Source organism: Denticeps clupeoides, chromosome 5 (assembly GCF_900700375.1).
Source record: "Denticeps clupeoides chromosome 5, fDenClu1.1, whole genome shotgun sequence".
In the NCBI taxonomy this organism is placed as follows: domain Eukaryota; kingdom Metazoa; phylum Chordata; class Actinopteri; order Clupeiformes; family Denticipitidae; genus Denticeps; species Denticeps clupeoides.
Genome location: NC_041711.1, coordinates 3,936,456 through 3,947,769, shown reverse-complemented (window position 1 = coordinate 3,947,769; position 11,314 = coordinate 3,936,456). Strand labels below are relative to the sequence as shown.

General features: G+C 45.0%; 2 protein-coding genes across 4 annotated transcripts; one reads left to right on the top strand and one right to left on the bottom strand.

The window, feature by feature from the left end:
- Positions 1–248: 248 nt before the first annotated feature.
- Positions 249–4,669, bottom strand: LOC114789826 (NLR family CARD domain-containing protein 3-like). Its single transcript, XM_028979222.1, has 7 exons — positions 4,339–4,669; positions 4,159–4,242; positions 4,016–4,063; positions 2,108–3,914; positions 1,057–1,143; positions 795–962; positions 249–561 (listed from the first exon to the last, which is right to left on the bottom strand). Exons 1-7 carry the CDS (start codon positions 4,667–4,669, stop codon positions 249–251), a joined length of 2,838 nt encoding a protein of 945 aa, XP_028835055.1.
- A 1,537-nt stretch (positions 4,670–6,206) lies between these two features.
- On the top strand, positions 6,207–11,017 carry LOC114790918 (myelin-associated glycoprotein). 3 transcript variants are annotated; one of them, XM_028981353.1, is made up of 8 exons: positions 6,207–6,267; positions 6,761–7,138; positions 7,902–8,213; positions 8,320–8,583; positions 8,776–9,051; positions 9,493–9,598; positions 9,751–9,922; positions 10,495–11,017. In XM_028981353.1, exons 1-8 carry the CDS (start codon positions 6,225–6,227, stop codon positions 10,621–10,623), a joined length of 1,680 nt encoding a protein of 559 aa, XP_028837186.1. In that variant the 5' UTR covers positions 6,207–6,224; the 3' UTR covers positions 10,624–11,017. The 3 variants fall into 3 exon arrangements, with proteins under 3 accessions (XP_028837186.1, XP_028837184.1, XP_028837185.1); XM_028981351.1 differs by having other exon boundaries at positions 9,490–9,598; XM_028981352.1 differs by having other exon boundaries at positions 6,210–6,267; positions 6,764–7,138; positions 9,490–9,598.
- The last annotated feature ends 297 nt before the right edge of the window (positions 11,018–11,314 follow it).

The window sequence follows — 11,314 nt, the reverse complement described above, 5'->3', positions numbered from 1 at the left end:
ATGTTCTGATTGTAGATTTCTTGAAGATCTGCGTTCTCCAGGTGTTTCTGAGATTGCCACACTCTGCAACATTTTGTCACTTGAACACTAGATGGTGCGATAGGTCAATTTTGTTAATGTTTAATGTTTCACGTGGTACTTTGTGCAATGCTTCAATATTCAATATTCCAGCTGCGCCGCAGCTGCGTGTCTTATCCAAACAGCTTTTTGTTTTGCAGAGCCTTTAAACATTACTTGGATGTCATTTTTCACTTAATGGGGGATGTTTCCTCCAGAAGCTGCAGGATTTGATCCTCCAGCTCTTTGGCTTTGGTGGCATTCTCTCCCTTTGCATCCGTTCCAGTTACCTGGAGTCCTCTGAGGACAGAATGCAAGGCATCAACATTCTTAACTGACTCCATCTGATTTGCATCTCCCCGGAGCTCTTCCACCCAGTCCAAATAGGCCTGAAGCAAACCCAGGTCATCCGCAAAGTTGCCAATGATCCGCAAATCTGGCCGGTGGTGCTGCAGTTCTTTTAGCCTCTTCTTCCCAGTTGGTCCAATGTCATTTCCTACAATGCTGTGAACCAACAAAACAGGAAAATGATCCAAAGGTCTGTTTTTCTACACGGAAGACACCCACGGATCATCATCATCATCATCAAGTATTTCTAAATGGCCAGTGCTAAATGAATTCTTTTTCTTTAAACTATTCAGTTCACTTCTTAGTGCAACAAGCATATATGGGTAGACAGGTGATCATATCAGCCCCAGTTTTATATGAACCCATCACCCTGTTAAAATATGACTTACGTCAGAATCTTTAGAGCAGTATTCTTGCCAAGGCAGTCGACTATATTCTCTGTGCCTTCTTCAGTGATTCCGGTGATGTCCACATACAGCTCCTCGACAGTTGCATTGTGCTCTAAGGCAGCCCACAGCAGCATGGCACCGTCTGGGCCCAGGTTGTTCCCACACATACTAAAAAAAAGGAAAAGACACATTTATAACAATTATGAACAATGACGTTGTGGGTTCAATCTCATTTTCAATGTAATCTTAAATATAGACTTACAACAGCTTCTTCACCTGGCAGTCGTACGATTTCAAAACAGCAGACTCCAGTATGGCAGCGTTTTTATCCAAACAGTTATAACGCAAACTGGTCATAAAGCAGAAGATACATGAATTACACATCTGAAAACAACCAAATTCTAGTCAGTTCATCTTCTCTCAGAGAGAATGTGTGTGCCAAATTTGTACAAGGATGATCCGCTCTAAAAGGAATAGCTGGAACTAAAAAAAAAAAATCACCAAAACGATGGTGTAACTGTGTATTTAACATAAAATCAAGATTCAAACTCAGTTAATTTGAGGAAATGCACTACCACTCAAAAGTTTGAATGCACCTACACTATGGCAGTTATGGAGACTAAGATGGAGCCACTAAGAAGAAGCCAATGCAAAGAACATATTTAGTTCAGTTTGGATGAGTCGCTTCTTCATGTGGTGCTCATTAAAGATCCCCTGACAGGATGTCTTCACTTTGTGAAATTATTTAACATTTATACGAGTTCGGAGAGCAACGGTGAATGGTGTCCTCCTCGTCCCGCCTCTCTCCTCCTCATTAACATTTAAAGCCAGAGACACTGAAAGTACACGTCCTGGGAAAATATAATTGTGGGACTGGATAGAAGTTGCTGCGATTCTGCACCAAGGCTGAATTTCGGAAAGAGACTTCCGAGACAGTATTAGGGGACCAATAAGACCGATATAAAAGAAAAAAAACAAAACAATTTTAACACGAGTGAATGATAAGAAAGTATTCCGCATAAAACGTCAGGGCTGTTGGTAACCGTCCCCGTTTTGGAGAAACGCAAATGTTCAGCTTTTTGTTCATTTAATAGTTCTATGTCTTCAGTTTTGTTCTATAATGTGAAAAATTCAAGACCCTATGTGGTGTTCACATAGAGGTCACCATCAAGCTGACCATCATGCAAAGATGACATTAAAGGTCTTGGCAGTGAAAGTGGTGTTTCATATAGGTTCTGTTCATTTATCATTGTCTATATTCTGATTTGTTCTGGTTCCTGACATCCCTGCGATTTAACCTATGATTTACTCACAAGAGCAATTTGCATCGATGTAGGATTGGACCAAGTCGACTCAGCCCCCTGCTCCCAATGTTGGAATAGCCCAGGTTCAGCTCCTCCAGCATGTGCGGACAGAACTGCAAAACGTAATGCACGGCAGCGCAATCCACTGTGCTCAGCTTCATCTTGAACAGGTTCAGCTCCTTTATCTCCAGCGCCGTCCTGCTGGTGGCCTCATGCTGGTGCAGCTCCATCAGACAGTGGAGCAGGTTCAGCATGGTTTGGTGAGACAACTTCCTGTTTCTGAACTGGCTTTGGAACCAAAGACCCAGCTGGGTGGGAAGGTCTTTACTGTACTCGTGCAGGGAAGTCTCGACCAGACCCTCCAGCTGACCCTCCATTCTGGCACGAATTAGTCCCATGACAAATCTAACAAACATCTGGAGACCCTTGTGCTGTTGGCCCCGACTGATCAGGGGCGGGAGTTCAGGACCACTGTGGAGCTCTCCAAAGCACCAGAAGTCCAGGGCCTGGAGAATGTCCTCCTTTTTATGGAGACTGACGGCACTGTATACAGCCGCAAGATGTTCTTGCAAAGTGAGATGGAAGAAGGAAAACATCTCTACTTTCTCCTCCTTAATGGGCACTAAGATCTGACTAAGGAAGGTGGCATGAATGTACTGGGGCTCCAGGCCAAATTTTTTAAGATCCTCCTTGTCAAACATAATCTTGCTTTTTAGGAGGTTCTCGTATGCCAGTCTGCCCAGTTTCATCATTTGCTCCTTCACCAAAGAGAGGATCTCGGCTGGTGGGGTGCTCCGGTCCGCTTTGTCCTTCAGCGCGTGGTGTTTTATGGTGGTCAGAAGGTAACAATAGTAGACCTCACTAACCGTCTTAGGGGGGTTGTGTGCCAGGGACTGCCCGATATCTTCTTCACCCTTCTTCACTGAGAAGAACTCGGTCAGAGCCATGCAGATGATGTAGCAGTACAGAGGGATGAAGGATAGCACAAAGAGACTGTCGTTGTCTTCTATGTACTGCGACACCCTCTCAGCTACCTGTGAGTCCTTGTAGAACTTGGAGGTATATTCCCTCACTTGTTTCTCCTCGAACCCAAGCACCACACAGCAGCGCTGGAAGAATTGCTTGGGAGCATGTGTGGAAGGGCGTGAGGTCAAAATGACCGTGGACTCTGGCAGCAAAGTCCCTCTGATCAGCTCAACTAGCATCTCTGAAATGGGCAATTTGGTTTCCACACCAATCGCTCTGCCGCTAGCCTTCTTCCAGTCCAGCTGGTATTGAAACTCATCTAGGCCATCCAAAATAAACAGAAGGGAACCTGGAGATTCCAGAAGGTTCCGAAGCACGTCTTGAAGGTGGACGAACCTGGATCCGAGCAGTTCCAATAAATTCAGGGGGCTGTCAATCAAATTCAGCTCTCGGAAGCGGAGAGCGAAGACACATCTGAACGTCCTCAAGATCTTGCCCAACGCCCACTCGTGCACGAGCTTCTGAACGATGACACTTTTCCCAATGCCAGCGATGCCCTTCACTTTAATCCTCTTGGGGGGGCGCTGGGAAGGATCCTGGGGCTGCAGGAGGTCCCGTGGGCGAATTCGCTGGCAGGCCTGGTGGACGTAGATCCGTGCCCGGCGGCTTGCCTCGTTGAAGTACTCGTGCTGACCGATGTCGATCTCCTCGCGGTCCTCCGTGATGAAGAGGTCGGTGTAGCGTATCTCAATGTGAGGATGCGAGTTGAAGGCCGCCCCTCCGCTCTCGGAGTAGCACGCCAGTCGTTCAGTCTGGCTCAGAATCTTTGTTTTATGAGCCGTGAGATAAGCTGAAAGACAGTCATTGTCAATTCTCACATTTTCTCACAACGGAGAACATTAATTCAGTCAGAGTGTAAAATTCAGATGTTGTTTCAATACTTTCTCTCACCTTTAAGGTTAGGTGTCTGCTCCATTTGTTGTTTTTCAATCACTTGGTCTAAAAAGGTAAAAAAAAAATTTTTTTAATTAATTTAATAAGTAGAAGGTCAGTTCTCTTACTGTAAAAAAAAATAAAAAATCCCCGCCACCTACCTTTTTCGTCCTTTGTCACAATAAACTGTTTTGTTTTGGCCTTGAACAATTTTGACAGTAGAGTTTTAGGGGTCATTGTCTGCGCTGCGAAGAGAAGAAGAAGGTAGAAAAATGCATTTTTAAATACATTTTCTTAAATATTTACCTAATAAAACAAGCATTTCTTTAACTTAGGCGTACCCTCAACCCTCACAGGGCTTGTCTTCTGCACTTTGTCCATATTAAGAGGGCAGTTCTGTCTCACCCAGGCCTGAAGCTGGGGACAGTAGTAGTCCTGCACCCCTCTCAGGACATCCATAAACATCTGGCAGCTCTTCTCATCCCTGCAGATGGTCTCCAGGGCCGTGGCCAGGGCATTAAGAGATGAGCGCTCCAGCAGCTCTACGTACTTGCCGTGGGACAAGACACTGGCGTCGTACAGCCAGCGCAAAAGCGGGGACGGGTTGGGGCTGGTCCATTCCAGGATCAGGTCTTTCTGAGACTGCAACAACTGCTGTGCTGTGGTGGCCATGGTGCAGCAGTGTAGCGGTAGATGGAGATTCAGTGAAATCTGTTTCATATTAAAGTGAGAGTTAGACCGGACTGCTCAAGGTTAGTTGCGATAAAAGGAAATATAATAGGCCACATTGAATTTATTTAATAATGCTTACCCCAGTGTCACATCTTTTTGGATTTTGAATGCCTCTCTTCCGCTTTCTGCTTCTGTAGCCCTGCAGGAGTGGCAGCGAAACCTGTGTTACGCTGCCAATAAAACACTAGAAGCTAGAAGTCCATAGTCCAGCTCACTCAATCTTTCATGTCGTGCAGCTATAACCTTTGTTATGAGCCGTTTACCCAGTTTTAACGCCTCCTGCGGAACTGGCTGATAAGGATAGGCCGTGATCCAAACACGTACCACTCCTTCTGTGCGTTTAAATAGGCAGCATAAAGTCGAAGTGTAAAGGGCTGTGGAAAGAATGAAACTCCTAAAAAATAAAAATGAATAAATAAGCAAGGGTTTCTTTTCACCTTGCATCTAGTCCTCCTGACTCCAGATATTTGCTTCTTGGGGGTCTGGGAATTCGTTTGGTCAACATCATTACGCACTTTACTGAAACGATTGGAGTGCAGACCAAGCAACCGGAATAATTTATGAAGGCTGGATCATTTTGAGTGCTATTTGTTGCATTTGATATATTTCCTTAAAAGTGTTGAAACTAAATCTATATTTTCTCAATCCATCTGATCAATCTATAGATCAGATCATTTTTCTGATAAAAACTGACCAGCTGTTCATCTGCTGTTACTGTCTGGAAGTTATTTCTGAGTAACTGTGGCCGGCTTTGTTTTTTGAAATGTCACGTGCTGGAGTACCGAAACCATTATTATATTTTATTACGCATACAAATTTAATTTGTTGATTTCTTTGTCTTCGATGAAACGATGCAATATGACGCAATGAAACCATATTTGCAGTTTGTCAGAGGTTGATTGACCCAGCCGGAGTTCTCTGCAGACTGTAATAACATTAAACTCTGACGCTTTATTGTTCACTGTAGGCTGCCGGTTATGAAGAGCATTCGTTACTCGGAGAGAGCTGGGGCCGGTTTACAGGTAATATCAACTTTATTTCATCTCGTAAAACACTTGAGGCACAGCAGAGAAGAAGGAGGAAACTGACTGGAGCATGAGACTGACTCACCCAGAGCCTCACTTATTTCTGCTGATTGGGTAAAAAAAAAAAAAAAGACGACTTTATTTCATTGTTCGGTATTTCTTTCTTTCTCGCTTGCATGTCAGATCTCACGATCGCTGCAAACGTGCACCCTTTCTGCGAAACGTGGTGTTCAGTACACACACGCAGGAGTGAAAAACCGTGTACGTTGAGGCTTTACGTTATGGATGCATGCAAGGAATGCTTGTGAAACCCCAAAGCCTCAAAGAGAGAGAGAGACACTTCCCTTTCCTTGTGACCAGAAGTGGAAAATGACAAAGGGGGGGGGGGGGGGGAAGGGGGCTTTTATTACTTCTTCACATTTTCCTTGACATCATTCTGATTTCGGGATGTCAGAAGCTCTTCAGCGGTCATGGCTTCCATTGAAATGATCTTGCTTTTCTCAGTAGCGTGTGGTGAGTACCTTCAATTTTGTTGCATCTTGCCTGATGCCTGGAAATCTTCAAACAACATTCCAATATCGTTCAGCAAATCATAAAAAAAAAGATGCATCTAACATCTAAACAGGCACAACAGGCATCCATGTTTAAGACCAAAGCAAGCGTGTAATTTGCATTTTATTTAGGAAGATCTCGATCACCTCGAATCACAGAATGTGGCTAACCTCCGTTTCCCTTTTTTCTGAAGATAGTAGGCGGTGAGAAATGCCCACACCGCAGCATGACAGACCAGGCTGACCTTCTTTGACTGAGTCGGGTTTTAACAGCAGTGTAGTTTTTTTATGGAGTTTTAGTAATTAGGTATGGCAACACCAGGTGGAACCATGGAAGAACACCACAGTCTTTACGGAGACGTTGCGTCAGGTTCATTCTCAGATTACAGGTTTAGTCCTCCTGCAGGGACATCAGGACTTCCGCCTCACCCTGCCCTGTTCTCTCTCACCCTCAGCAGGTGTGGCCCAGGGTCTCAGTGCACTGTACCCGGTGGTCCCGCCTAGGGTCCCAGCACTGGAGGGCACCTGTGTGCTCATCCCCTGCTCCTTCACCAAGCCCATGTCCCCCACAGCTGTGGAGGTCCGGCTGCTCTATCACCGGAGCACCCCCATCGGCTCGCTCTTCCCCAGCCGCAGCGTGTTCAGCACTGGTGACAGCCGGGTGCACAAGGACTACAGGGGTCGTGTGACCCTCACCGGGGACACGTCTCAGGGGGACTGCTCTGTGACGCTGTCCGAGGTCCGGGAGAAAGACACCGGCAGCTATGAGCTGGAGATAAGGAAACACGGGGACAAAGGCTCCGAGAGAAAGAAGTTTTATCTGGATGTGTCCCGTAAGCTGCTTTGGCCCATTCATATTCTCTAAACTGTGTTATACCTTCAGAGGCAAAATTTTCCAGGTATATGGGGAGTGTTTTCTTACATTACATCACGATTTACAGTGATTAAACGAATAGAATAAAGTTGGCTGTATCTGGGAGGCGAGGACCTTTAATAATATTTTTATTGACAAAGTTTAAAAAGAGAGGAGCCTCTAGGTACTTTCGATGAGTGACAGATCTTCTCATTTCCAGCATTACTGAGTGGTTAAGCAAGCCAAATTTAAGACTTAAGACTAATGCCTATTTGATCAGTAGCTTTGGGCTTCTTGGTGTGTATGGCATAATAAATCTATCTTGTTTTTTGGGTCTGTTCTATTTTATGACCATGAAACTATGGTTTTAAAGCTCTTGAAGGCCTTGTTTTTGGAAAATCCAAGTTAAAACCCTTTAAGGATTGTAATTGTGAATTCAAATGCAATGGCTGAAGTCTAAGTGACTGTTTTGAAGGAGGATAGTCCGCGGATAGTCAGTGTTGTTGCTCCTTCAAAACAATCACTTAGACTTCAGCCATTGCATTTGAATTCACAATTACAATAAGCATCTACAAGAAATGATCAACTGTTACATCTCTTAATTTCATAATGGGATATGTCTGCCAATAACCAGCACTAATGATGACATACTTCATATACTGACGATCCAAAGGTAAAACAGCCCTGTAATGTTTAAAGATGTCTCCTTCCCCTTCATTCTCTTGTCCTTTACTGGTCAGCAGGTTTCCAAGAGTTGCCATGGGTCAGTGGCCCGGGATCTGTGAGGGACGGGCAGCTGGTGGAGGTGAACTGTAGCGTGGGATTTCCCTGCCCCTCCCAACCTCCAGCACTACGTTGGCACTGGGCAAGAGGAGATCCGGGGAATGGTAGCGAGACCAAGGCACCACAGGTCCTCATGAGACCAGGCCAGGTGCCTCTGCTCTGGACTTCCATCTCCTTCACAGCCTCCCACCAGACTAGACCCCATCTGAGCTGTGAGGCCAGTTTTCCAGACGTGGGGTCTGTGAGGACGCCAAAAGAGTTTCAGGTTAAATGTATGTTTAGCACTGCATTGACTTTTGGTCATGATATTTTAAATAATTGATTGCATGGTACACTCTGCACTGTACTTTTCTACATAACAATGTTGTGTCTTCATAGTCGCTCCAAGAGATGTGCATATCCGTCTTCACTCTCAAACTGTGAAGGAAGGCGGCAGCCCTTACCTGGAATGCTCCTGCAAAGCCGACCCTCCTGTAGAAAGCTATCAGTGGTTCTACACAACGTCAGGCCAGAGGCACATGCACAAGCACAGCCTAAAATTCATCCGCATGGACAACGTGACCAGGGACACCTACGTGGTCTGCAGTGTTCAGAATTCGCTTGGCCGAGCCGAGTCTCCGCCCACCTCCTTCAATGTGGAATGTGAGTGTGTCTAACTGCATGATACTTTTGCACATCCAAAGACTTCATATATCTGCTGATATAGTTTTATATAGTGCACAGGTAGAGTAAGAGTAGCAACAAAACAAGTCTGAAGGAAATCTTCTTGCTTGTAACTACTTGCGTTCTTATTAATTTCTCGATACTTCCTGTATTCCCGCTCCCGTACCTCAGACACCCCCCTCATTCTGCACAGCTCCTCACTGTGTGAGTGGGATGGCGCCAAGATTGACTGCAGGTGTGTTGTGGACTCAAATCCACGGGCAGCCATCACATGGAGCGTAGATGGAAGCCCACCTACCCACAACTACAACACCACCGTCGCTGTCCAGGGCAACGGCACAACAACGGGCACCCTGTGGGGCTTTGCCGAGGCTCCACCCGCTGTGATCTGTTATGCTGTCAATGCTTATGGCAACGACTCCCAGCCCCTGATGAAGCAAGTCATAGGTGAGACAAGTGAGCGCCGTTAATTTGTCTCTCATGCATGAGCTGCACACTGTAGTCAAAGTCCTTGGGATCATGTGGGTTTACATGCTACCTACCATCAGGCCCACAAACTGATAGCTGTAAGGTTAAATGTGGGATTCATTGCTAACAGAGCAAGTATCATAACATACAGCACAATGTCCCGATGGCGATATGATACAAACAGGGCAGCTGTATAAAAAACAACAGGTGCACAAAATTGGGAATCAGGGGAAGACAGTTTACCATAAACTGCGTATAACTTTAGCCCATAAAGTCAGTTATATACAGAATATACAGAATCATTGGAACATTAGAAATTTACCATGTCCAACAATAGATTCAATGACAAAGACTAATAAAGTACAATAAATGTTAGCTTGTGAATTTTAATAGTAAAGGTGCATTGCTTTTTTCTAGCAGGCTTTCCAGATTGGATGATGGTTGCTGCCTTGTGCTCAGGTCTGTCTCTCCTCCTCCTGATCTCCGTCGTTGCCTGGTGCCGCCGCAGAAGAACAGAACCAGGGCTGTAAGGATTGAAATCATCACCCTCTTCATCTCTTCCTTACAGAAAGTTGTAATTTGGTGAAATTGCTCCAGGATTAATGAAAGCGCTGGGGCACATTGCGCCATGACGAATGTGGTAAAAGTGGAACGCTTTTGTGTTAATCGTGATTTCAGAGGTCATGCGATGAACCACCACGCTACTGCAGTGTACCCAGGGGATGTGGGGATATATCAGGACCATAGACCCCTCTACATAAACTGTACTGAGGTCACACACATATACACCAATGGCAGTTACCAGCTAGTCTACCAGAACTGCACCCCATGCTTCGTACGCTCCAAACAGGTAAAATCAGGCCAAAACAACAGCACTGTTTGACAAATGATCGTTTTTATATAAACTGTTGTAAATACCCATCTTGATAAAGGTATTTTTTAATGTTTCTGTGGTCTTAGAGGTCCCCTGACATGAAAGTTTCACTTTGTCTGCTTATTTAACACTAATACCAGTTCCCCTAGCCTGTCTATGGTGGTCAGAAATGGCGGTCGGAGCTGGAATTTGTCCCCTTATGTCGTCACAAGGGGATTTTTTTCTATGCTGGACTTCCTGTCTGCGCCAAACATTGTGTTTGGTGAATGGTGTTGATGACGTCATTTCCAAGAATGTCCCCTCAACTTCTATAGGCCACTCTCCTCCTCATCCCACCTCTCTCCTCCTCATTAGCATTTAAAGCTACAGATACCGAAAAGGCGTGTCCTAGGAAATCTCATTGTAGGACTGGATCAAAGTGGCTGTAATTCCCTCATCAAGGCTGAATTTCAGAAAGAGACTTCAGATACAGTATTAGGGGACCAATAAAAAAATGAGTTTAAGGAGTTTATCCCTGGCAATCAGTGGTGGCTCTTTCTTTTTTACAGGTTCATAAGAGGCAGAGACTGGCAGGATGGAGAGATCAGGCACAGAGGGACAGAGAAATTCAAAGAAGGGGACCTTGTCCAATAGCCACTTCGGATGCTGAGACTGGCATCTACTTGGAGGTTATTTAAGCCAGACGTGGTTTGTGGTTGGACTTTGAATGCCTTATTCATGCTCCACTTAGTTTAATTACCCAGGAAGACATTTCCACACAGCGGCTTAATGCTTTCAGACTTGGTCCATCATGGCTGAATTATGAATTGGCCTAGACTTTCAATTCAATTTCAATTTCATAGTTCAGTCCAGATTTAGTTCATGTACTGGGTTAGAGTTCAAAATGCAAAGATGCTGAAGATCACATATAATAACTGTGTGTAATGTCAAACGTACACGACCCACACAAAAAATGTCTTTTTAGCACTTTTTTAGCACAGGTTTTGACTGGCATTGGTCATGAGCATTGTTACTGCACTGCAATGTCGCCTCTCTGCCATTTCTCCTCATAAAATTATTTTTTATGATGCCTATTATTGTCCATTGTCTTCTCAGTTGGAAAATGTGCATTTTCTTGGTGAGCAGTGAGCAGCCATGTCAGGTGCCCAGGGAGCAGTGTGTGGTGACAGTGCTTTGCTCAGTGGCACCTCAGTGGAACGGGATTCGAACCGGGGCTGCTTCCATAACTGCTAGGCCACCACTGCCACCATGCATTGTCAAACCCTATTGTTGTGTGTGCATTCTATGCTTCTAGATAACTTTGTCTTCTCTGTGATGCTGCTGTTATCTGCTTTTGTCCTCCACAATCATTACCTTGAAACCACATTT